This window comes from Lotus japonicus, chromosome 2, assembly GCF_012489685.1.
Source record: "Lotus japonicus ecotype B-129 chromosome 2, LjGifu_v1.2".
Classification (NCBI taxonomy): Eukaryota; Viridiplantae; Streptophyta; class Magnoliopsida; order Fabales; family Fabaceae; genus Lotus; species Lotus japonicus.
The window spans coordinates 66,570,698-66,598,211 of record NC_080042.1 but is presented as its reverse complement, the minus strand read 5'-3'; the positions used below and the strand labels follow the sequence as shown (position 1 = coordinate 66,598,211).

The 27,514-nt window shown below is 33.8% G+C and overlaps 3 protein-coding genes and 2 long non-coding RNA genes across 7 annotated transcripts; 3 read left to right on the top strand and 2 right to left on the bottom strand.

Annotated features, from left to right (window-relative positions):
- Positions 1-377: 377 nt before the first annotated feature.
- On the top strand, positions 378-2,244 carry LOC130736888 (uncharacterized). Its single transcript, XM_057588662.1, has 7 exons — positions 378-420; positions 505-594; positions 688-771; positions 972-1,247; positions 1,360-1,641; positions 1,743-1,781; positions 1,883-2,244. Exons 1-7 carry the CDS (start codon positions 378-380, stop codon positions 1,897-1,899), a joined length of 831 nt encoding a protein of 276 aa, XP_057444645.1. The 3' UTR covers positions 1,900-2,244.
- Positions 2,245-7,548: 5,304 nt separating this feature from the next.
- LOC130735568 (uncharacterized) lies at positions 7,549-8,305 on the bottom strand. The gene is made up of 3 exons (XR_009018504.1): positions 8,103-8,305; positions 7,957-7,989; positions 7,549-7,591 (listed from the first exon to the last, which is right to left on the bottom strand). It is a non-coding gene; the product is annotated as an uncharacterized LOC130735568 (long non-coding RNA).
- A 3,195-nt stretch (positions 8,306-11,500) lies between these two features.
- On the bottom strand, positions 11,501-14,997 carry LOC130738955 (uncharacterized). Of its 3 annotated transcripts, none has more exons than XR_009019715.1 (6): positions 14,723-14,997; positions 13,763-14,632; positions 13,596-13,666; positions 13,468-13,519; positions 13,296-13,350; positions 11,501-11,778 (listed from the first exon to the last, which is right to left on the bottom strand). It is a non-coding gene; the product is annotated as an uncharacterized LOC130738955 (long non-coding RNA). The 3 variants fall into 3 exon arrangements; XR_009019714.1 differs by lacking the exon at positions 11,501-11,778 and adding an exon at positions 12,167-12,655; XR_009019713.1 differs by lacking the exon at positions 11,501-11,778 and having other exon boundaries at positions 13,085-13,350; positions 14,723-14,990.
- A 7,033-nt stretch (positions 14,998-22,030) lies between these two features.
- Positions 22,031-22,576, top strand: LOC130736887 (uncharacterized mitochondrial protein AtMg00310-like). Its single transcript, XM_057588661.1, has one exon. The coding sequence runs from the start codon at positions 22,031-22,033 to the stop codon at positions 22,574-22,576; it is 546 nt and encodes a 181-aa protein (XP_057444644.1).
- A 72-nt stretch (positions 22,577-22,648) lies between these two features.
- Positions 22,649-23,842, top strand: LOC130736886 (uncharacterized). The gene has a single exon (XM_057588660.1). It carries the CDS (start codon positions 22,649-22,651, stop codon positions 23,840-23,842), a length of 1,194 nt encoding a protein of 397 aa, XP_057444643.1.
- The last annotated feature ends 3,672 nt before the right edge of the window (positions 23,843-27,514 follow it).

Below are 27,514 nucleotides of genomic sequence, written 5' to 3'. Positions count from 1 at the left end.
TATTGGATGTCTCGAATTAGATCAACCCAAGGATGGCCCCTGGGATATTTGACAGTGATAGGGTCACAAGCAATCTTAGAATCCATCTTCACTATGATTTTTGATGGCCTGATTGAGGATACTAGCCTGAGGACTCCCCATAATTTCGCTTTGACAGAGCTACAGAGACCTAGAGAAGAACAAAATCCTGTAATTACTTTCCCTTCCCAATCAATCCCTGATCAGATCTCCCAAGTTTGGCTCTAATAGCCCTTGTTCTTTTCTAGTGGGCTTTTTTGTGTTTAAGTTTGGGCTTAACTGAGAAGGAATAGGATTTAAAAGAACCAAGCGTGGTCGTTCTGCCATTCCGTTTCATTCTTCCTCTCCTCTCCGCAACGATGACGACGCCTCGCGCCTCCATTCCCAGCCCCTCCGATTCAGGTACAAATCACCGTAAACCAAAGCACGATACGCACCATAACCTCTAATTTAATTACAATCGATTTCTTGTTTTCTTTTGATTAGTTGAGAATGACAAGGATTTTGCTCCACTGGTAAAGAAATTCAAAGTTGACAAGGTTTTAGTAGGAGAAGAAGAACACAGCACTGATTCCGGTACAAACGGTCCCTAAATCATATCTTCATTCTTATATATCTTTTGATTTGTTCCCGTTCCAATGGTTTTCTTGTTTGTTTTCTGTTGATCAGTTGAGAATGACATGGATTTTGCGAAATCGAAAGATTTAGTAGGAGAAGAAGACAACACTACCGTTCCAATGTCACAAGATTCCGGTACAAACGGTCCCTAAATCATATTTTCATGTTTTCTTTCTTATATATCTTGCTTGGTTTTGTTTCTGCATTCTTGTTTGTTGTAGATTTCGATCCTAAAGTAAACTAAACCCTAAATCATATTCTATTTTTCTTATATATCTTGCCTGCCTGGTTTGTCTGTTTTTGTTTCTTCTGTGCTTAATTCTTGTTTTATGCAGCAATTGATTTAGACCCCAGAACAGCTTTCAGTATCTGGTGCTGTGTGTATGCACAAGTTTACGAGGACAGAGAGGAGGAAGAATGTAGGTATAAAGTGTTCAAGCAAAATCTTGATAAGCCCATACCCTCAAGTAATGGCAAGAATTATCCGCACTATGCTGATCGAACTGAAGAAGAATTTGCACAGTTCAGAAGCTCTTTTAGGGAGCCGGATTCTTATTCTTCTGTCTCCAGCAAAGAACTCAGTAAACACGCTATCCTTCCACGGCCAACTTGTACAAACCCTAAATCATATTTTGAGTTTAATTAATTAATTAATTTCATGTTTTCTTTCTTTCTTATATATCTTGCCTGGTTTGTCTGTTTTTGTTGTTGTAATTGTTGAAGCTCTTTCTGCTTCCATGAAATTTACTGCCGAGGAAGCTTTCCAAATCTGGCGCAAAGCCTATGGAATGGAATACCGTGACTCAGAAGAGTTTGAGTTGAGGTTCAAAAATTTCCAGAAAGCTTTATATTTGGACCACCCCCCAACTGATTATGGTGTGAATTTACCAAGTTTGGCTGATCGAACCAAAGAAGAACTTGAGGAGGTTGGAGACTCTTTTAGTCACGTGTTTAATAATTATGTATCCCGTGAATTCCTCGTTGTTGAGACCCTGATGATGAAAGGTACAAACCCTATAAATCATATTTAGAGTTAAATTAATTAATTTCATTTTTTTATTTCTTATATATCTGTGGCTGGTTTTGTTTCTTCTGTGCTGATGCAGACAACACTCCTTTTCCAACCCATCCTATCGATCCTAAAGGTAAACCCTAAATCATATTGAGCTAAATTAATTGATTTATTTCATGTTTTCTTTCTTTCTTTCTTATATATCCATGCCTTTTTTTGTTAAACTTTTGTTAGGACCATCCCCCAAGTAGTGCCAGGAGTTTTCTGGGTTTGGCTGATTGAACCAAAGAAGAATTTGATGAGTTTAGAGAATTTCATGTGCTGCCGTGCAATAATTACATATCCCTGTTTGAATTTCAAATTTAAGTTGTAAGTTTGAGGTTTTGTAATTAAGGTTGAATAAGTCCTTTTAAAGTGAATCCAGCACAAATGGATCACCCTTTTTAAGGATTGAAATAAGCTGAAATCTATATTCTATCTTGGGAGTTCGTCGTCTTAGCCTACCTCACTTAGTGGGATAAGACAAGACTTTTGTGGTTGTTCTTAGTAGTCATGAAACAAGTTATTATTTTAATTTTATTTTACATGTTATACCATCTATATACCTTTTACAGTTGGTAGAATTGGAAAACAATGATAATAAATCATTTGAGTGTGATTTTGTTTTATCATATATAACTAGCACACATTGGCTGTGTAAAAGAGCTCTTGTGATATTTTCTCTGTTGATTGATGTGACCAATCAATCATCTTGTGAGGTAAGTCTATAGCGCTGTACGTGTGGGTGGGATGATCAATTTGACACGCTATAACTGTGCATGTAAAACCAGTGCACTGAAATCTACAGCTAAGTATTTGGTTTAGAGGTTTTTTATTGTATTTTTCATTGTTGAAACCATTGTTAATATCAATAAAATTCTCCTAAAGATGTGGAGATTAGAATGTGATGTTGGTTGAGACCATCTTTCTAATTCCTAATTTATCTCCTGATCTATGAAAAGATTCAACTTGAGCTTTTTTTTTATGCATCTAGCAACCAGGTTTATGTTATTGATCTTTGGCGTAATGCCATAAAAAGGAGAGTTGAAAGAAATTGTGTTATTGATATTTGGCGTAATGCCATGAAAAAGGAGTTAAAAAAAATTCTGTAAGAGTTAACACTCAACACTTATTATTATTATTATTAGTTTTTTTTACCCGTGCAACTATGTATGTTGTATTTAATACATCAATCAATACGTTGATTATTAAAAATAGAATAATCTGAAATGATGAGCAAAGTTGACATAAAGTCTTAAACTGAAATCATTGTTCCGTAGATTGAGATTCGTACAATAGAATAACTAATAAAAAGATTGTTTTACCAAATTTCAAATACTGTAAAACATATTAGGGGATGGTTTAATAATGGCTAACTAATAGCTCATTTAATCTACTGTGAAAAAAAGACAAGTTTCTAAATGAACGTGATTACGAGTTCATTTTCGCACGGAAAATTAAGCTAAGCTTGCTTGATTCAGATCAACAGTAACTCGTTTCACATTCTTCATGAACGTGAAGAAAATAGCACAAATCATAGATATGAGGAATCATCAATAGAGCATATGATAAACTGGAAGGTACAAACTCACATGAGAAAGGGATTGACCTTAACTATTGTTTATAGTCATTGTGAAGCATAAAGTTACGAGAAATTGCCTTCGAGAGAATTTGAAGGGAAGACCAGAGTTAGAAGGTGTTAAGCTTATCCTTGGAATGTGTATTGTTTTACCCAACTTAATTCCTGATAAAGTAGTTGCAACAATTATATATTGAGTAAGACGGGTGACTCTCATTGGGTTATATTACACAAACCAGCTGCTGAGTCTATATTTCGAAGAAGCAAGCATGATCGAAACTCCAACTTTCAATAGTACGGTTTGGAATTCCTGAGTATTGCACATCGTTTAAGAACTCAGAGGTTAACCATTCTGCATCAAAACATGAAGTTTTTTTTGTTGAAATAAATCGAAAATAAGCTATATATAAGCATAAGTTCTCCCAAACATTGGCTTAAGAGCTTATGATATCAGATAAGCTCAAATAAGCTATTCCAAAGATTTCATTACTCATGTTTAATTTTCTTCACAGACAACCCTTTATCTTGCCCTTTACCTTGGTGTGTATTTATTTAATAAAAATGATTTGGTAGGCATTCAGCCGGGAGTTGGACAACTTATAAATGCTATAATCACTTACGTTGAACCAAATTAATCCCAGGAAGAAAGCGTGCTTTTTCTCGAGCTCCAAGTTGCATTTCCTTAGAATTTTTGAATAAAGAAAAACTCAAAGAATACTCCACTGTGTAAAAGATAAAAGGGAAGCACAACTAACAAATATAAGAACAAAAGCTTACCATTTCTTAGCTAATCAAAGGTCATTAAACAAAACATATTTGTAAGAATTTTTAACAATAGTAACACAAAAAAAGAAGGGAGACAAGAAGAGAGAAAGCGGAAGCTGCTATAGGATTACATTGCAAAATTAGGGTTACAATAGAGAGCTACAGAACAAATATAAATAAGTAAATACTAAAATGCTAAAAGACTAAGCTACCCTTAAACCTAAATAATATAATAAACCTATATTATCTAACAAGAATAAGAACACAACAATAAAAGCTAATATCAGGAAGCTATGAAGAAGTTAAAATCTAGAGATTGAAACACAAAAGAAAACGATAGTACAAACAAACACAGGGCCTAATAAATTGAGAAAACATAAGCTCAATAAACAAATAAAATTCCTAAAAACACTAATTTAGGAATTATGCCCAAGCCTTCTTGGTCGTCTTCAACAACTTTGGACTGCTAATTCCGGCTACACTGTATGCATTCATCAAACATTCTTTTTTCTAGGGTAACTTTAGAAACATAAATATAGAAAACATCCGCTAGATCTTCAATTTCAACACAAATTCTGGAAACATTTAAAGAAGCATCAAAAAATCCAAAAACAAAAGAAATTTCATAAACAATATTGCTTTTTCTTGACCAATTCATGCGTTCAGTAGGCTTCAGCAACACACATTCAGCGTCTCTCTCCTTCTTCATCTCCATTTTGTGGGGATGTCTAAATGACCCATGATGAAGTTTGGGTTAAATAACCCATCATCCAATCACATTGGAGATAAGTGAGTTGGAATTTTTAGATTTTATTTATTAATTTATTTCCAACTCATTTATCTCCAATGTGATTGGATGATGGGTTATTTAACCCAAACTTCATCATGGGTCATTTAGACAACCCCAATTTTGTTCCTTTCCTTCTCCTTTCACAAAACCTCAAATTCTGAATTTATTCGCAGCCATGAATTACGACTACAACTACAACCACCACCAACAGCCACATTTCTATGAATTGCAGTACAACTCATCTCATATTCAACCCTGCGACCAATCCTATGCATACCAACAACCCTACTACGCCTACAATCAACAATACCCATACGTCGCTGATACCCATCAATCCCACCACCTTCAATTCCAACTAGAACCCTCTCCAGTTTGTTGGAAAAATTATATTTCTTTATTTTAATTTAAAATTATGATTTAAAAATGATTGACATTTTATTTTAACTACTATTTTATTTTCTTATATTTTAATTAATATTATATTCTTTCCTGATTGTTTACTTGTTGAAAAGTATCAGAAAGTTTACCTGTTTTCCTATTTTTTAGCCCACATGAGGCTTGCTTCAAATGAGTCAAAACAAACTCCTATTTTGTTGTGGCAGACTTCATGTTGCCTGTTTACTTGGTGCACGTTCAGCAAGTTAAAAAGATATACGACAACAAAATGATTTTCCACTACATCTATTAAAATCATTTTCTCTTCTTCCTTTTTCTCTGGTTTTTTCCCACAATTTCTTTAAAAAGCACAAAGGAATCTTTTGCTGCACACAACTGATCGAACGAGTTGACGTATCTTGGAAGAGGAGCGCATTTAAGTTCTCATTCTACCCTGTGCAGTGGGGGTGTTTTCTCTCTAAGGACAGCGTCTAGCGTGCTTCAACCCAGGCTATTCTAAACTCATGCTCTTATTTATTTATCATTAATCATTATTTAATTTTTATTGTAATATGTTGTGCTTGATCAATATCAGTATGTATTTCCCCTTTGAATATATATTTGATGTTTCTCAACATTTATTTATTGACAGTATATTCAGGTTAATAATTTTCTAACAGTTCACCCTCTGGACTCAACCCAGCCACTGCTGAACCGAACCCGTATTCGGAGGAGAAGTGGCGAAAGCTAGGGTTTACGGGGAATGTGAAATTGGGGGTGGAACGATGATGGAGTGAAGAGAGGGTACGGAGTTGGTGAAGAAAGAAAGGGAAATGGAGGTAAATAGAAACTAGGGTTTTAGAGCGATTGGGATTTTGCTCTCTATTTTTTGTTTGGTGATTGGAAATTTAATGTCTGATTTTGTGGTGTTTGATGATGAAAAGGGATGAAGGGGGTGGATTAAGGATGAATGGGGAGATTTCAAGGTGGTGATGTTATGGGAACTTACTGGGTGATTTCAAGCTCCCTGATAATTTCTACCCTGCGTATTTGAAGTGCTGGAGCTTTGAAGTCTCTGTTTACTCTATCCTCATCGTTTTCTTCTTTTTTCTATTACTGCCTGTAGAGTGAATTTGTATTGCTTTGTAATTTCTTCTTCATGAATGGGGAGATGAAGATGAAGAAAATTTTTCAGATCTAATGAATGAAGAAAGTGTGATTCGTTTCTCCCAATTAAATTGATTTGTTCCAGATCTAATGATTTTTATCGGTCCCTATTAAATTTGTTTGTTCCATTTTTTTTTTGTATTTTTTAAGATCAGATGAAACTAGTCTAGAATTCTGCACCAGTAATTGAAAATCTTTTTGTCCATTTGTTTTCTCATTGTTCCTTTGGAGTTGGACATCCATATATATATAAATTGGAACTATATATGTTTGTCTAATGGGAATAGGGATGGCAATGGGTAGGATCGGACACGAGTTTTACAATCACTACAAAAAAATCAGCATTTTGCGGCGGTTCTGGGAGAAGCTTGCGGCGCTTTAAACCGCCGCAAAATGTATACTGAGGCGCTTCTTGGGGCGCCGCAGTTACGAGCGTCGGCGGGCGTTCTGCGGCGGTTTTGGCCAAGCGTTGGAATAACCGCCGCAGAATATAGTGGCGGTTTAAAACCGCCGCAAAGTGTATATTTCATTCCGCCTCTGTTCTGCGGCGGTTAGAATCGCTGCAAAATTCTAAAATGATCATCAACAATCAGCGTGCCAGAAGCGAATAATAGTGTAAACAAAAAAAATATTCAACTAACTATAGATAATATTATCCCAAGAGCATATCTAGTATCTTAGAACCAAATTAAAAGCTAGCCAGAAGCTCCACATTTGTGTGATTTACAAAATAGAAATACCATAACAAGACACATGGGAGTATGGGACCAACCAACTCAAATTCTATTAAGCACCAACCAACCTACTGAATTGTAGAGCTAAATTAGCTAAATTTTTACTGAGAATCCTACAGTGGATATCATTGTGCTAAGCAAATCAAGATCCATTTTTTCAAGATTCAAGCCAAGCTCATCAGGGATTCTATTTGACACCTCACCCAGGCTTATGGAAAAAGAAATAACATAACATATTCTTTCCTTAATAAAGAATTCTCCTGGTGAAACCTTAGTAAGCTTTTCTATCAAATCTTTTAGCATAAAACATTGATATCCCTTAACAGCAATAAGAAGTAACCAACCTCATTAGCATTCATGTTACTCTGCGTGCCACTGCCAGTTTGCCACACAAGAAGCGGAAAATGATCATTGAGCTTTCTCTCTGCAACTACTTGAGCAGCTTGCATAACCTCTTTCGCAATGGTTGGATCAAGATCATACTCCATGTTCACCTGCAATTGAACAATGGTTATATTTTGATTCAATTCGTGATCAAATTCGACTTGTATTAAGAAGTTCAAAATTATTATTATGAAAAAATCGTTAAGATAAAGAAACAAAATCTGACAAGCACTAGCATAGGATGAAATTTATAGTTGTTGTTTTTGTTGTTGAGAAGGAAGAAAACGAAAGAGCATATAAGTGTGAATCCATGTGTCTCAATCACACAATAAAGAATAATGTACACAGTAGGAGTCATAAATATAAGGATTTCCCAATTCTAAAAATTTAAAGTGATAAAGAAATTAAGATACACTAAACTAAGGAAATCTGAAAAGAATTGAAGATGAATAACTAAGGGGATAAAATGTCATACCTGGCGCTTGAAGGGTAGACAAACCCACCAATGCTTGCTCATCAAAAACAAGAAAAACAGAGAAACAAAAAAGGGGGTTAATTAGCTACTATTATTGTTCAAGAAACATGTAAAAACAAAAAGGAAAAGAGAGATTGAAGATTTACTAGGGTCAGATGTTATAGCAGTAGTTGTTCCTGCAAACTCACATGTCCCTTGTCCTTGGGCTTTCCTCTGGAAAAAGCAAAAAAGGTTACAACTGTCAGCATTATAAAAATGGAAACTTTTTGAAGAACCATAAGACAGGAATCATAATACACATAAAGAAGGGATGAAATGTAGAAAGACTCTTCTAAACATGATTTTTATTCAAACAGATATCTCCCTGGCTGAGATTAAACAAACTTATCTTTGAAGATTTTTGTGAGAAAAAAAGGAAGCAGAGATAGAGATCAAGCATTCAGAGATATATGCATCTCATGCTTGTTTAATGATGGAAAATTTGTATGCACATCTGTCCATGCAATGTCCATTACTTTTTGGTATGGTAGTAAGAAACAAATGTCTGATGAAAAGCTCAAATTATATGGGATAAAATATCAAAAGGAATGATGATTATCCGTCTAATAGCAAGATACAACAATAGAACAATACACCAATGGGTTAAAAAAATAAAATGAAAGAAGATCTTACTATTTTTTAAAGAACATACACAAGGAAAGTACCGCTTACGGTAAGTTCAAATTTGTATTAAAGAACACTTGGTGTTGTAGCTAGTTCGAATTTTAGCAGGCAATGCAACATTTCCCTTCTTTATCAATAGAACACTTGCTTGCCCTTTCATTGTTGGAGACATGGTGGAACAGTGGTTCTGATGATGATGAATGATGATGGCAGCTAATGTGATGTGAGATCATACATACTCTCTACTTGAATAGGATTTTAGAAATAAATGCCAAAAGCTTGAATGCATCGATAAGCAATCGAACCGTGAAGCCCCATAGTTTTATGTACCCATCTAGTAGTGGTTTAACCATAGGCTCTATAAATATGCTATAAATTTTCAGTATCCATGTTAGTATTGCATGAGGTTTTCTTAAGAACCCTGCATGAACAGAGCATAAATATGTATGTATTAGTCGATGTTCTGTGATATGAATGAAATGAAATCTATATACTTTAGAAAAGAGGAAGGTTGTGAGCCCCACCTCCATGATTTGGCACTCCAAGAATGGCTCTCACCCACCTCCCCTCTTTACTTGACAAGTGTCACCGTCTTATTATTTTGGACCAATATAGTATAAGCCCATTTTGATTTCAGTTTTTTTAGGCCCATTATTCAAAGTCATTCAAGTTTTTGAAACTGAATTTTCATTATGTTTTTAAAACGGATATTTTTTTGTATAAACCATTTATTAGGAGCAAAAAATTCCATTATAGGTTTTTAAAACATTCCTTATTTAAAATCTCCAACAATTTTGCGGTTATGGATTTTTAAAAGATATGGAGGAATTAATTCAATTAGCTCTATTTTTAACAATTTTTCCGTTTTTTTTTATTTGAAATAAATCAAGCAAAGATCAGAATTTGAAAAAAAAAATGTATTAATTCAGATTTTTTTATAAAATATAAAAACCACGAAAATTGGTGTTTAATTAAGGAGAAAAAGTCAGGCCATTCATTAAAAAGGTTTAACTCAAATTGCAAAAAAATAGTGTTAATTTTGCTTAAAAAAAGTCAAGAATTAAAATGGTGTTAATTTTGTTGAGAAAGTCACGGTTGAATTTCATTCAAGCATTAACACCATGTTAATGTTGTTTGCAAAACAAGTCAAACCTAATGAACTTAGTGTTATTTACCATCAAGGTTGCAACGACGATTTTAACATATTAATTAATTTCCTATTTAACTGTATTAAGATCATGTTAATTGTATATCCTATTTTCCTATAATAGGAAATTCTGATGAGTAATTCACGTGCAGCCTTCAAATTTGGTCCATATTAATTAATTGTTATACATAACATTGAGCTGAAATCTCACATATGCAGAATTTGATTCCAAGTTTGTGTAAAACAAAAAATCAACAATATGGGTTCCTAGGAAAAGAGACCTTTCTCTTGGTCGATTGCAATTTATTGCTCCTGGAATGGGAGAAAATTACTACATGCGGGTTTTATTAACTAGGCAAAAAGATTGTGACAGTTTTAAAAGCATAAGAACTATTAAGGGTGTTGTTTATCCCACATTCTGCGATGCATGCGAAGCGATGGGATTAATGGAGGATGACCGGGAGTATGTTGATGGAATTTCAATTGTAAGTGAACTTGGTTCCGGATCTCAGCTAAGGAAATTATTTACTAGAATGCTGATGACAAACTTGATTTCCAGGCCACAAGAAGTTTGGAGAAAGTCTTGGACTCTTTTAAGTGATGGGATTTTATATGACATAAGAAAAGCACTCAACATTCCAGGTATTTCATCAAATTAATTTTTTGGACACAATTAGTAATATTTACTTTTTTCTCCCTTATGAATTAGTATGCGTTTATTTTTTCACATGTATAATTGTCCATGGCTATTACTATTTATTTCCATATGTTAATTGAACCCAACAGTATTTACCGTATTTTAGAAAGTACGCCACAACCTAAGAGATTGGACAGCTACTATATCATAATTATATACCATATCTATTTTCTAATTTTTATAGAGATATTTTGTTCTTATACTCAAATTAACCTATAATTAGTTTTCCCAATAGAAAAAAACAAAGATTCACCTACAAATCTCACTGTTATTTGTTGCAGGTTAAAAAAAAAATTCAGAAAAAATCTATATCAGAGCTTCTATTGTCTAAATAAATGTGTCAATTTTTTTTTTAAAGTTTTATACGTGAGTATCACGTTAAAAATAATACAATTTTTTAAAAAATATTCCAAATTTGACATTATCAAAATATGGCGAGTCTTATTAGAAGGAAAAATTTAAGTTGTGTAAATGCATTTTCTTTCTCAAAATGGAAAAATTAAAACTCAATATTTCTCATTTAATTTAATTTTCTTATTTAATTTATTTTCCTTATTTCATTTAATTTCCTTCATATCTTCGTATAGAGGATGAAGAATTACAGAACTTATGTATGATTGAGATTGAAAAAATATTGCAAGGCAATGAAAGGTCACTCAAGGAATTTCCATGTTTACCATACCCTAAATTTTCAGAAATTCATAATTTTGAAGATAGATTCGTTGCAGGTGAGTTGAATTATAATATGGCTGAAATGGTAAAGATTCATGATGAATTGGTCAGTTCACTTACTTCAGAGCAAGATATTTTTTATAAGAATGTTTTGGACGATGTTTTGTCTGATAACAGTTGATTCTTTTTTCTATATGGTTTTGGAGGAACTGGAAAAACATTTGTTTGGAATATATTATATGCTGCTTTGTGTTCAAGGGGCCTTATCGTCTTAAATGTCGCATCTAGCGGATTTGCATCGCTATTGTTACCTGGAGATAGAACTGCTCATTCAAGGTTTTCTATTCCTATTTCAATAAATGAGATATCAACCTGTAATCTTCGTCAAGGTTCCCCAGAAGCTGAATTATTGAAAAAAGCAAGCCTAATTATTTGGGATGTGGCACCTATGTTAAACAAACATTGCTTTGAAGCTTTAGACAGATCTCTAAATGACATTATGAAGACTCAGTCTACCCATGGTTATGACATTCCATTCAGAGGTAAAGTTGTGGTACTGGGAGACGACTTTAGACAAATACTTCCAGTTATTTCCAAAGGAAGCCGTTCTGAAATTGTCGGTTCAGCTATCAATTCTTCATATCTGTGGAAGCATTGCAAGGTAATGAAGTTGACTGTTAATATGAGATTGCAAAATGCTACATCAACTTCTTCAGCAGCAGAAATAAAAGAGTTTGCAGATTGGTTGCTTCAAGTGGGAGATGGTACAGTTAAAACGATTGATAAGGAAGAAACACTTATTGAGATTCCTCCAGATCTTCTTATTGAACAGTGTAAGGAACCGTTGCTTGAATTAGTTAATTTTGCATATCCGAAACTTGCACATAATTTGCAAAAAAGTTCATTCTTTCAAGAAAGAGTGATCCTTGCACCAACACTTGAAAGTTTAGAGGAAATCAACAACTTTATGTTAGCAATGATTCTTGGTGATGAAACAGAATATTTGAGCTGTGATACTCCGTGCAAGTCAGACGAAGATTCAGGTGACAATGCGAAATAATTTACATCTGAATTCTTAAATGATTTCAAATGCTCTGAAATACCAAACCATGCAATTAAATTGAAAGTTGGTGTCTCTATCATGCTCATTCGAAACATAGACCAAGCTGCAGGGTTGTGTAATGGCACTCGAATGATAGTCAACGCATTGACTAAATATATAATTGTTGCTACTGTTTTAAATGGAAACAAGATGGGTGAAACAACATTTATTCCAAGGATGAGCTTAACTCCATCTAATTCTGACATTCCATTCAAATTCCAGCGCAGACAATTCTCTGTTACTTTATGTTTTGTGATGACTATAAATAAAAGTCAGGGACAATCTTTATCTCATGTTGGATTGTATTTGCCAAGGCCTGTCTTTACTCACGGGCAGCTATATGTTGCACTTTCTAGAGTTAAATCTAGAAAAATGTTGAAGATGCTCATCATTGATGACGAAGGAGTTGTATCTAACACTACACGCAACGTAGTGTATCAAGAAGTCTTCGATAATATTTGACATGTAAGTGCTGATTTATCTTACAATTAATTTGAATTTAAATTTTAGAAATAGGAAAACTGATATGGTTATTCTCTTTATTGTTGGCAGCATAAAAATATATCAAGCAACTTGAAATTATACACTGTTTATATTTGTATTGGTTACTGATTATTACACTTATAATTTTTTTTCCTTTCTAGGTTCTATAGCTCAAATATGCTTATTGACAACAAGCTCGATTATGAAGTTTATATCATTAATCATGGACTACAATTTTGAATAAGGGTTCATGTTGCTGTCATTGTTATGTTTATCTTATTTTAATTTCAATGTAATGCATTACTTAAAAAGTTGTTTTTTATTACTATTCAAGTGTTGACATAGTCAGGTATCTACAACCTCATCAAATTAATCTATTTACTGTGCTATATTCATCTACATGTTTGTAACATATGTTCGGTTCCATATCTTTTATACTTATTGAAAAGAGCCTAAACTAAATTAAAACACATTACTACTGATTTATCTTTACAATAAATTTAATCGCCGTGCAACGCACGGGTAAAGAACACTAGTGAAATGAGAAATCTAGTTATCTAGGAAAATTGACTCACATTCAGCTGCATTTGGAAAGGCATCAAATAGTGTAGTCACAGTCTTCAACACCGTCTGAATTTCTCAAGAGGAAACAAAATAACCATAGGATTGTTATATTTAGGATGTACAAAATAGATTATCATAAGAATCAGAATACTTAGAAGAGTTAGATTGTGTTTTTGGAGTTACCAAAACTATGCTTCCAGGTTTGACTGGTGATTCGATTAGTACTTCAGCTCTCCTGAATATAATTTTATAGTGAGTATATGTATTACACAATAGATGACTCTTGACAATTTGATCGTTTTGCTACGCACCTAATTATCATGATTTCTCCTTCTTTTGAAACTGCAGCCTCTGGTTAAAGGGATCTGTTCCTTTTTCCATTCTAATATACCACAAATATATTCATCAAGCCTTGTATTATTTGTACCTTAGGCTTAGGAAGCAGTAATACATGCATCAAGCCTTGTATTATTTGTACCTTCTTGCATTCTTTCTGTGAAGCAAATCCCCCACAAGCCTTGTTCTCCTTAGAGGTATCCTCATCTTCCTCAATATCCAGTAATACATGTTGACTGCTGCAATTATCATTAAGTTGCAATACTGACCTTTTCACCTCTAACCAAAGAAAAAACCAGAATCAGTTTCCAAAACTAGAGAAACAGTTTAACAAAAGAGGTCTAGAGATAAAGTGAAAAGAGCTATTCTGTGTCAGTCAATGCGCGAAACCCATTCCTTTTCCGTCTCCATTCCTGGTTTGCAAGGAGGCAACATCCCACTGTGACATATCATCGAACAGGTGGTGTACCACTCTGGTTCTCTGTTGCTTCTTTTCCATCAAACGTGGTCCGTATCATACATCTATGAGAAAAATGAAGATATCAGTCTTAAAGCAAAAGCAATTGTAGGACAACAGTAAACAAAACACAAAGAATTAATCGAAGAAGCTGGAATCTGCTTTGAGCGATTCTGATTGTGGTTTGGCTTCGAGGTTGCGGTTTGGCATCACAACCGAGACCATGCTTTGCTCTTCCTTCACTGCAATGGCCATGAGGATCCTTTGGCTTCAACGGTGGTCAACTTAGAAATCGAGAATGCTGTGGTGCTTGAAATCATTGGGTGAATCGGTGACAAGATCGACCGAATTTGTCATTACTTCGTTTCTAACCCATTCAGAACCAGAGGAAATCGAACCTGAGTCTCAAGCTTTTTCTTCATTATCATCAAGATCTGCGTTCTCCTCTGCCTTGCCACACACTAAGGAAATCGCCGTCCCTGTTCTCTTCATCGCTAAACCTCTTGCCAACTTGTTTCCGTTCTCTCTGGTTTCTTCTCCGCCAGATCTTTCTCACTGAATGATGAATGGAAACAATGTAAAATCAAAATCGAAACAATGACAATCAAAATTGAAGATATAGAAGGTTGAATCATGAATCGAAACCTGAACAAGAGAATGTTCGTTCTTCAATCAAAATAGGAGAAGAACACACAAATCGCAAGATGAGACTCTTCAATCCATGGATTCAATCCATCACTCAGTGAAAGTCTTCAATCCATGGCTGGCTGAGTGAGAACGAGATTAGGGTTTTGTAATTTTCAAGATCGCGAAAAAGAAGATGAGTTTCAGAGCAGAACGTGAATGAAACGTGAAGCAAGTGAGTTAGGAATCTCACGTGACCCCTTTTAATTTTAAAAACTATAAATCTGCGGCGCCTTCCCCGCCCCTTGTTAAACCGCTGCAAAAAATTGAAACCGCCAGAAATTGAACGAAAACCGCCACTAATTGTTCCCAACCTGCGGCGCTTGACTAAACCGCCTTCAAAACTGCCGCATATTATACTTTGCCTCTAAAATGAAATTAAACTATTTTCCTTGTAGTGAATTACCAAACCCAAACCCAAATCCCATAACCCAAACCCAAACACAAACCCTTATGGGTGATAAAATGAAATTCATGCCCAAATCCATTGGGTTTCGGATTTACCCGAAACCCAAACCCAAACCCAAACCCATTAGTTACGTAGCAACTCAATCCAGAACTTACTTTCATATAAAAAAAAAGTGAAATTCATATAAAGAAAAAAAAAACAAATATTATTCATCATCCTCATCCATCACTAAAGTGAGACAACAATAGTTTAAAATTTACTTTCTTAAACATACAAAAGTACAATTAATCATCAAACACTAAGAACAAAGTTTATAAATATATATATGTATGAGGGTTTTTTTGTAATTTTATGTTTCGGGTATCTTTGGGTTCGAGTTTGGGCGGGTATGGGCACAGATTTAACTAATACCAAATTCAAACCCATAAATAACTACGGTAACGGGCAAAACCCAAACCTAAACTCAAATCCAGTCAACTCGAAAATTGTTACGTGTTTTGCATATTTACCCTTTCCATACATCTTGAAAATTGTTACGTCTTTTTGTTTTGTTTTGCCTAAAACTGCCAAGTGTGCAATCATCCATGTCAATCAAAGCATTAGCTCCACACACGGTTAACCTGTTCTCTACTTTTTCTTCTAGTGTTGTTGCCTTTCCTATCATGTGTCCCATGTTCTTTCAATTTGATTCCTCACAGGATTGGGTCCCTCAACAACATAATTATTACTTCTCTTTTATTTATTTTTGATAAAATTTATGGTGAACTTATGCCGCATTTAAATTAATTAGTCAAAAGGTTATAACTAAGTATCACTCTAATTTGAGTCATATAATGTTTTGAAGAATTTAATCTATTTTTTAAAATTAAATTAGTCAAAAGTAATAGATTTTAATGGATATGAACGGTACACTGTCATCCAATTATTGTATGCCACGTGGGATAAATACTTATATTCTTTATATATTTTAATTAAACTACAATTATAATTTCTAATGTGGCAAAAATAATTGGACGTATGTGTAAAAAAAGTTTATACCGATGGTGTATCTTTTCTTTTCTCAAAGTAATATATTCATGAATCATGAAAACTTAATGTATAATGAAGTATAACTTTATGTTTTGAGAAGATTTAATTGATTAGAACTTAAATCATACATTAATGTTTTTTTTTTTACAAGAGGAAGGGTGATCCTATGATGAGTGGCTCACTGGCTCTCTTGCTGCTCTGTCTATAGCTTTTGTGCTGGGGTTTAATTCCCTCTCTGTAACAAAAGTAAAGCTAATAGAGTTTAGAACCCGAAAAACACGTTGTTTAAAAAAGCTTATAGTTTAATTGGTTGGGGCTGAGCCGCTGAGGGCAAGGAGGAAGGCGATCAATTAAAACCGTTAGTTATGTTATGCGAATTTTTGTTTTGTATTTAAGAGCATTTCTTAAGATTTTGGTTGCACCAAAGTATCTTATAGTCAATTTGTATGAGATTAATCTCCTCGAAGGTCTGTAATTTGTGTAGGTATTTTCAAAGAAATTTTTGTACATACACACTGTCCAACAACCGAACCTAATATTTGAGATGATTTTTTTGTGTGTAAAAGAAATGAACATCCTCAAGAGTAGTAAAAAAGAAAAAGTTTAAAATAGGAATCCTTTAGACAATGAAAAATAAGAATATTTTAATTTTTAAAATAAGAATATTTGAAAAAATAATAATATATATGATGATTGAAAAAAGAGCAAATTAATGACTTAGTAATTAAAGATTTTTTTAACGACACTTAGTCATTAAAGATGACATGACTCCTTTGTCGATCAAAATTACATAAAAAGGAAACCACCTAAAGTTTTTACTTTTTTTTTTTTCAAAAGGTTGATATTTGTAATATCATTAAAATATCGTTATAAAAAAAATTATCATTAAAATATCAGTCTTATATTTCTATCCTCACCGGCCTCTTCCTAAAAAAATCTATCTTTACCTCAGTGCTTTTAATATTATTTATTTTTCCCTTGTATATATAGAAAGATCCCTGGTCTTCACAATCAAATAGAACCAAACCACCTAAAGTTTTTACTTTTTTTTGAAAAGGTTGATATTTGTAATATCATTAAAATATCGTTATAAAAAAAAATTTATCATTAAAATACCAGTCTTATATTTCTATCCTCACCGGCCTCTTCCTAAAAAAATCTATCTTTACCTCAGTGCTTTTAATATTATTTATTTTTCCCTTGTATATATAGAAAGATACCTGGTCTTCACAATCAAATAGAACCAGCTACCTTCAAAATTTTCATCCATCATCCATGGCTTCTCAAGCTCATCAGGGAAAGCTCAACGTTTCCACATCCCCAACGAGTGAAAGCGGAACGGCGTCAATGCCAAAGGGTCACTGCTTATGTTCTCCAACGACACATGAAGGTTCCTTCCGGTGTCGTTTGCATCGCGGGCCTAACTCTGCTCCAGCTTGGATGAAACACTCCAATTCCATGCCTGCTAATGCTAATAAGCCTGTTGTTTCTAGCTCTCCACATGAAGTTGTTTAGTGAGTGTTTCATGTAAATCTTTATGAATTCTTGATTACTTGAAAATTGATGATAATTAGTATTATATAATTCTTGGAACCTTATCTTTTTTTTTTGAAAGATATGGAACCTTATCTTAATTTGCCTATGCTTAGTTATATATAATTCAATTTTATAGATGTTGTGTGGATTATGAGTTGTTATAACCTATCAATTGTCCCGAAAGCTCATCAAATTTTGATCTAATTGTTTTAATTGCACAAATACCAGCTTCTCTCTTTTTTAAAAAATTTAAAAGCGAATTGTATTGGATTTTAAGCACATTCTTTAAAATAATATTATAAAATTATTCATGTGATTCTTGTTAAATAGTTTAAATTTTCGAGATTATATGAGATAATATTAGAGAATCTTTATGATCAAGCCGTCTATAATTCAATCTCTACTACTCCAAATTTATTAACATATCATAAATGAACATGTGCATTTCTAGGCTTAAAGTCCAAATAGACGCTCAAACGAACTCTTACATAAGAGTGTGTTAAAAATAATAATATAAAATCATTCATATAACTCTTACTAAATAAATAACTTACACTTTTTGGATAAACTATTGATCCTCTACTTGTTGAGTATCCATTTCAAAAGAAGAAGAAAAAACTATTGATCCTCTACATTATACACCGTTTTCAAGGAATCCGATATATTAAATCTGCTTGTGTTTATTTTGATGTGCATAGTTAATAGGAGAAAGGAGGGTATCAACGAACATGATCATCAAAATAGTTTGGAGCTGAAGAAACAGAATTGAAAAAGTTATAAGTTTTTAAAAAATATTTGGGCAATGAGAAGATATTATTATTAGGGGATTTGTGCATATCCACCTTCAACAATAAATTGGAAAATGAAAAAATAAAATAAAAAAAGATACTTATTATATTTGTTTACATTATTAGTGAACAACTGAACACGTATGATCATTGATGTACTTGGTTCACACATTTTGTGTACCGAGATAGTGAGATTGTTTATCTGGACAATAATAAAACGGCTTGGATGAGATTTGAATGGCGTGTGATTTTAGCGGTATTGCGTATATGATAGGATTGAAATTGAAGATAATCATGTTGACCAAAATTCTTTTTCAAGATAATCAAGTTGGCTAATGATTTTTATTTTTCTTGGTCAAGTGTTGTCAAATGACTCAAGCGCAAGAAAAACCACCAATCCCCAAAAGAAGCCATTGGCTTTTGAATCTTGATAAAGACTAAAAAGACACTACCATCCTATTGTAAAGAAACAGAGTTCATAAAGGATCTTAATCCATCTCTTTCTATCTCTCTTATATTTTCTAATTAAAACACAAATCATATCTCTTACTAGCTTCTCTCTTTTATGTATATTAGGGGCGAAAGCAAGAATAATAGACTAAGAGGCGGAAATTTAAAATATGCTAAGTAAGACTACAATGTCAAACTTTTACTATTAGAAATTGTATAAATGAATTGATCTATGGTTTTTCTGTTCCCAGGCGAACCGCCACCACTTTGATTGGATGATTGTGTGAGGAATTAAGGAATTAAAATTTCTTTATTTTCTTATTCTGTGTGGTTCTGGGTTTTGAGTAGCAGTTTTTGTGTAGGTTCTATGTTGAGTTGAAGTGGATCATGAAGATGAAGGATAGGATAAAAGTGAAGATGAATAGTTTAGGGGTCCCTCTTATTATGTCATTCACATTCATATAAAAAAATTATGACATATATCAACCTTTTTTTAACTATTGGACGGCAATTTAATGTATGCACCATATATGTTCAATTTTAAAAGTAGAGAAATTGAAATAATAGGGACCAAAATTACACATTTTTGACCAAAAGTTCATTTAAGCCTATTTATATGAATGCGGTAGTACTTTGGGAGATTTTGAAAAGTTGTTAACTTTGAGAGAGATTTTTAGGTAAAATTTAAACATATAGTTATTATCCAATGAGTTTTTTCTCATGTATAAGAATTAAGAATCGAACTCTATCACTTACTTAAAAGACGACATATTGAACGATTATGAGAATATACTTATTAACTAATTATAGTATTTATTCAATGGAACCTAATTAAAAGGAAAATTAATTATAATGATAATTATTTTTCTCAATCTTTGAGAATTAAATAAAAGTGACATACTCCCTCCGTTCCTGAAAGATTTTTGTTTCAAATCATCTTTTAATATTCCAAAATGTTTGTTGTTTTAGAAAGTCAATGCATTTTTTGCAAAAAATTTTCACCGGTACCCTCATTTTTAATAAATTTTCTCTCACTTATCATATTTCATATGAACCAACTACAACTTTTCTCTATTAACTACATTCTTCTAGTTAAAAAAAACTACATTTTTCTCTATCAAAGTAGAATTTAATTGTTGCATATTGTACTAGTAAAATTAATTAAGGGTACTATAGTAACATTATACTATCAATAATTGTTATCTTACCCTTTGTACCACAACCTTAAACAACAATCTTTATAGAATGAAGGAAGTAAAAAATAAAGAGTAAATAGAGGAATTACTTAATTTTTAAGCGAGGATCGTGTTTATTTGGCTGTATATGAAATATGTGGTGGTGCGGAGGCCTAGGACACTGAAAATAATCATCACCATCCACCTTACAACAATTACCCCCAACAAAACGCCATCGTTCTCCTCCCCTCCTACCACCAACATTGGCTCTGCCACAACACCACCTCCTACCTCCTTTACTCCACCGCCCTCCTCCTCCTCCTCTTCATCGTCGTCGTCGCCTTCTTCCTCTACTCATCCAACCCCAAGGTCTTCCTCATCCGAGCCAGACTCAATCACATTGGGGTTTGAGTCAACCCGAAGCCCGTCCTTGAGCTCTCGTTCTCCGTTAAAGTTCAAGTTTGCAACAGAGACTTCTTCTCGCTATCGTACAACTCCCTTGCCGTCAACGTCGGAGATGAATATTTGAGATGAATTTTTTTTTTCAAAAGAAACAATCAAGCTCAAGAGTAGTAAATAAAAATTTTAAAATAGGAACTTTTTTAACAATGAAGAATAAGAATACTTTAATTTTTAAAATAATAACATTTTTTTTCGGTGAATGATTAAAATAAGAATATTTTTTTTTAACTCGATTAAAATAAGAATATCATCAATTATGAGAAAACAACTTTATCAAGCAAGTTTTTTTGTTTTTAAATTTTATAAAACAGAAAACTGTTTTTAAAAAAAGATATCAAACAGGCCCTTAGTAATTAAAGATAATGCACGTTCAAAAACAATTAAAGATAATGCCATGACCCATCTAGCCAACAGGGTCAAGGAGAATCATCTAGACATCCTCAACACACCTTTCTCTAGGGAGAAGGTGGAAGAGGCGCTTTTTCAGATGCACCCAACCAAGGCCCCGGGGATAGATGGCTTCCCCGCTCTTTTCTACCAGAAGTTTTGGAGTACGGTTGGAGATGAGGTGACTGAGTTCTGCCTGCAGGTCTTACAAGGGACTATTCAACCAGGTATGGTTAATCAAACCCTCCTTGTTTTAATTCCAAAGGTTAAGAAAGCTATATTTGCAAATCAGTTTAGGCCGATAAGTCTATCTAATGTGATATTCAAGATTATAACTAAGACTTTAGCCAATAGAATGAAACTGATTTTGCCTGACCTTATTAGTGAATCTTAGAGTGCGTTTGTTCCGGGTCGGCTGATCACGGATAACGCTTTAATTGCTTATGAATGCTTTCACTACATGAAAAAAAGGATAACAGGTAGGAGAAGAATAATGGCTTTAAAGCTTGATATGTCCAAGGCTTATGACCGAGTTGAATGGTCTTTTCTGAGAGCTGTCTTAGACAGTATGGGGTTTCCGACTTTGTGGGTAAACTTGATTATGAACTGTGTATCTTCAGTTAATTTCTCAATTATGTTAAATGGAAATCCGCAACCGACTTTCGCACCCCATCGGGGATTGCGACAAGGGGACCCTTTGTCTCCTTATTTGTTTGTTCTTTGTGGAGAAGTTTTTTCTGCTTTGATTCAGAAATCAATTGCATCTTCTCAATTACATGGTATTAAAATTGCAAGGTCAGCACCTATGATTTCTCATCTTTTGTTTGCAGATGACAGTGTTCTTTTTGTCCGGGCTAATGTTCAGGAAGCAGAATGTATCAAAAACATTCTTGCAAATTATGAACGAGCCTCTAGGCAGATGATTAATTTGGACAAGTCCATGCTTTCTGTTAGCCGTAATGTGCCGAAGAATTGTTTTCATGAGCTGAAAGAGCTGTTAGATGTAAAGGCTGTTGAAAGTTATGACAGGTAGATGGGTCTTCCAACGATAATTGGTAAGTCTAAAACCCAAGTGTTCAGATTTGTCAAAGAACGTGTTTGGAAGAAACTCAAAGGATGGAAAGAAAAAACTGTGTCTCGTGCAGGTAGAAAGGTGTTGATTAAATCTGTGGCTCAGGCGATTCCTTCATATGTGATGTCCTGTTTCATTTTGCATGATGGCCTTTGTGAGGAGATAGAGAGCATGATTGCTCGTTTCTTTTGGGGGGGGGATGCCTGTTTACATTGGATGAGTTGGAATAAACTTTGCCGGCCCAAACTCATTGGGGGTCTCGGCTTCAGGAATTTTAAGCACTTTAATTTGGCCTTGGTGGTGAAAAACTGGTGGCGCATTCACACTTCTCCAGAAACTTTGTTTGTTCGAGTTTTTAAGGCTGTATATTTTTCAGGGAGTTCTATTGTTGAGGCTAAAAGAGGTTATAGACCGAGCTACGCCTGGTCTAGCATTTTGAAGAGTAAGTGGATGTTTGAACAAGGAAGGTGCTGGCGGGTGGGGAATGGCACTAAAATTCGTATTTAGGATGATAAATGGCTCCCTAATGGAGCACCGATCAATTTCCGGCAAGATGTGGTGGAGGATCTTGGGCTTAAAATGGTGGCTGATCTGTTGCTTCCTTCGGGGACATGGAACATGCCTTTGATTGAGTGGACTTTTTGTCCTGCAACCGCTGAGAAAATATTAGCTGTTCCCCTCCCTCTTCAACTTATGGAGGATAGTTTATTTTGGATGGGGACTAACGATGGTGTTTATAGTGCCAAAACTGGGTATGTATTTTTGCAACAGGTTGATGAGCAAGGTGTGGCTTCCCCCTCTATGTCTGTTTCTATGGAGGAGGGAAGGTGGAAAAAATTCTGGGCTGCTCCATCCCTTCCGCGATGCAAAGAGTTCTCTTGGAGGCTCTTTCATGGCGCGATTCCGGTGAGACAGAAGCTCCGTCAGCGAGCTATTGATGTTGATCCGAGTTGTCCAATTTGTGGTTTGGAAGATGAGTTTGTCGATCACTTGTTCATGCGGTGTGAGGTCATGAAGGCTACTTGGTTTGGCTCTCGTTTGGGTGTGAGAGTAGACCCGCAGCAGAGCTTCTCGACTTTCTTTCAGCAGCTGGTCCGTGATTTGGACGATGGGGGAGTGGCAGAGGTGCAGCGGTTGCTATACGCAATGTGGGAGGCTAGGAACCGAGCGGTTTTTGATGAGCGGCGGGTTGATTGGAGAGAGGTGATGTCGCGTGCGGCAGCGTTACGGGCACCACTGGAGGAGGGCATGACTAGGGATGTGCCGGCTGCTACCATGGCACGATGGATTCGACCAACAAGGGGAATAGTGAAGATTAATATCGACGCTGCGGTGGGGAGAGACAAACTCGCAGGTTTTGGAATGGTGGCCAGGAACTACAATGGGGAGGTTATGGCGTCCGCTTCTATGTATCCAACCATGGTGTTATCGCCAACCATTGGAGAGGCTCTCTCGTTGAGGTGGGCAATGGAGTTAGATACTCAGCTGGGATTCAGGCGAGTTCTTTTTGAGACAGATTGTCTTCCTTTGTTCCAGGCTTGGAAGAAGGCGACCAGAGGCTCTTATTTATTTACTATTATTCAGGATTGTTTTCGTTTTTGTAATTTGTTCGACTTTGTTGATTTTACTTTTGTTCGCCGGAATGACAATAATGCGGCTGACTATATGGCGCGAAATGCCTCTACCTTTACCAATGAAGTTTGGGTGGAGGAAGGACCGCCGGGTTTAGCCCCGCTGTTGTTGGATGATTGTTTGGCTTCTATGCCACTTTGATTTTAATAGAATCATGTTCCTTTCAAAAAAAAAGATAATGCCATGACCTTTAAAAAAAAATATAATAATGCCATGACATTACTCTTAGTCGATCAAAATCCCATAAAAAGGAAAACACCTAAAGCTTTTCTTTTTTTTGAAAAGGTAAATATTTGTAATATCATTAAAATATTATCTTATATCTCTATTTTTTTTTATATTTTATTTTCGAAAAAAATTATTTTTTGATGGAATTATATCTCTATCTTTTTTTTTGACGGAATTATATATCTATCTTCAACTCTTCCTTTTGTAAAAAAAAATATATCCTCACCTCAGTGATTTTAATATTATTTTATTTTTCCCTTATATATATATAGAAAGATCACTATATGGCTGTATTTCACAATCAAACAGAACGTAGCTTACCTTCAATTTTTTTCATTCATCCATGGCTTCTCAAGCTCATCAGGGAAAGCTCAATGTTTCTACATCTCCAACAAGTGAAAGCGGAACAACGTCGTGGTTGTCAAAGGGTCACTGCTTGTGTTCTCCAACGACACATGAAGGCTCCTTCCGGTGTCGTTTGCATCGCGGGCCAAATTCTCCTCCAACTTGGATGAAACGCTCCAATTCCAGGTCTTTTAATGCTAGGGCCCGTTTGGTGGCCAAGACAGGATAGGATATGACAGGATAATAATCATATCCTGTTGTTATCTGTTGTTTGTTGCGCCAGCAGGATAGGATAACACTATCCTGTCTCCTATCCTATCCTGTCAACCATGTGTAAAAGTTATCCTGAGGGGGGAGCTAGGATAGAACAGGATAGGATACCAGTTATATATTTTCTTTCAGTATTCTAACTCCAAATTAATTTATTTTTATATTATATAATTTATAGTAATATTAATTAATAAATATAAAAATATCAATTTAACTAAAATAAAAAATAAAAAATTATTATTCATAAATAGTAAAATAGACTACTCACTTACAAATATTGATTTATTAATAATAGACTAATTTAATATTTTTATCTCCTATTATTTAAAAATTATTTATCTACTTATATAATAATTTAAATATAAAGTATTTATGAAATAATAATATTTTTAATTTAGTTAATTTTTATTGTTTATCACGTGTCACAACTAAATGAAAACTATTGATTACAAATATTGATTTTTAATAATAATAGATTAATTTTTTATTTTCATCTCCTATTATTTAAAACTACTTATCTACTTACATAATAATTTATAATTTAAATATAAAGTACTTTTGAAATAATAATATTCTTAATTTAGTTAACTTTTATTGTTAATTATCACGTGTCACAACTAAGTGAAAACCAATTGGTTAACTGCATAATTTTATTTAAAATATAGGCCATCTTCAAAACAATAAAATAGGTTAATTAATAAAATTTAAATTTATTTTATTTATTTTAAAATATAGACGCATTCATGAAAATGTAAAAAAATTAAATTTAATAGAATGAATAATTTTAAATGTATTTTTTATTCAAATATAAATCTGATACATTTTCCTGATCATATCCTGTCATTATCATCTGCACCTCAAACACAGGATATGATAAGAGTCTATCATGCTCTTATCCTATCCTGTTGCTATCATGTTCACCTATCATATCCTATCCTGACCACCAAACGGGCCCTAAAAATTAGTCTGTCGCTTCTAGCTCTCCACATGAAATTGTTTAATGAGTGTTTCATGTGTATCTTTATGAATTCTTGATTACTTGAAAATTGATGATGATAATTAGTGTTATATAATTCTTGGAACCTTATCTTAATTTGCCTTTGCTTTATTTTATATAATTCAATTTTATAGGTGTAGTGTGGATTATGAGTTGCTATAACCTCTCAATTGGCCCCGGCTTTGTTGAAAGATCATCAAATATTGATCTAACTTGTTTTAATTGCACAAATACAATCTCTAATTGCGTTGGATTTTAAGCACGTTCTTTAAAATAATAATATAAAACTATCCATATGATTCTTTTTCTTTAAAGTCATATGATTCTTGATAAGTATTAGGAAATCTCAGTTTAGAATTTAACTCTACTGCCCCAAATTTATTCTTTTTTGGTCAAACCTATTTTTTTATTAAAAAATAAATTAAAACATATGGTAAATAAGTTTGTGTATTCTCTACCTTTCAAGTCAAAACAAACAAACTTAAACGGACTCTTGTATAAAAGGACATATTAGAAATAATAATATAAATTCATTCATATGACCCTTACCCAATAAATTAAACTCTTTGGATAATAGGTTCATGACACAAGTTTTCAATTTTGTGGATCAATTTTGGTCCTCTACATTATCATACACCCTTTTGGAGGAATCACTAGTATATGTGCTTGTATTTATTTTGATGTGCATAATTAATAGGAGAAAGGAGAGCATTTAACGAGATCATAAGATTCATATCCACGAACATGATCATCAATATAGTTTGGAGCTGAAGAAATAGAATTGAAAAAGTTAGAAGATTTTTAACAATATGATTTGGGCAATGAGAATATATTAGGGTATTTGTGCATATCCACATTCAACCATAAATTGGTAAAAATAGGTATTATACTCGTTTACGTGTTAGTGAACATGTATGATCACTTTCAAAAAAAAAAACGTATGATCATTGATGTACTTGGTTCACACATTTTTGTGTTCCGAGATAGTGAGATTGGATGGGATTTGAATGGCGTGTGATTTTAGCGATATTGCGTATGATAGGAATTGAAGATAGGGTGAACCTAATATGCACCAATTTTAGGTGGTGTAATTTTACACTACCTACTTTGATTGGGTATAGCAGGTCAACACATTATTTTTTTAAAGAAAAAATATCACTAAAAATTTATTATGTATTAAATTTCTTTAAAAAAAGATGTGTTGACCTATTATAACAGGTTAAAAAAAGTGGTCTAAAATTAGACCACTTTAAAAGTGGTCCACATTAGGGGTCTTGAAGATAATCATGTTGACCAAAATTTTTTTTGAAGATAATCATGTTAAAGTTTGCAAATGGTTTTTATTTTTCTTGGTCATGTCAAGTGTTGTCAAAGTACTCAATGCGCAAGAAAAACCACCCAATCCCCAAAAGAAACCATTGGATTTTGAATCTTGATAAAGATTAAAAAGACACTACTATCCTTATGTTTTTGCAACTTTAATATATTGATATTCACACACAAATCTTTCTCTTTAATTCATCACACTTTACTCACTTTCTCTTTGAATCAACATCGTTCATCTCAAAATGATGTTTTCTTTGGCTCAACCATGAAATTGTGTTAAGTTAATTAAAAATCACTTATGTAATGTTATAAATGTTATTTTCATATTTCTTAATTGACATGCTATAAATTCATTGGTTTTGGTTTAGACATAAAATGAAATATTATTTGAAAGAGAGGATTTTGATCTTCTCTTTTGATATCTCTTATATTAGATATCAAAACACAAATCATATCTCTTCCTTCTCTCTTCTCTGTATATGATGATATACGAGAAGAATGGAGAAAAACTCGTGATTGGTGTCGAGGGGAAGATCTTTTTATTATATAGTTTAAGAAAGAGTTGTCTCATTGCGGTTGATCGATTTGCATCTATGGTTAATCAATAGGTTTCCAGAATTATTCTTCTATACGATAAATCGCCATCT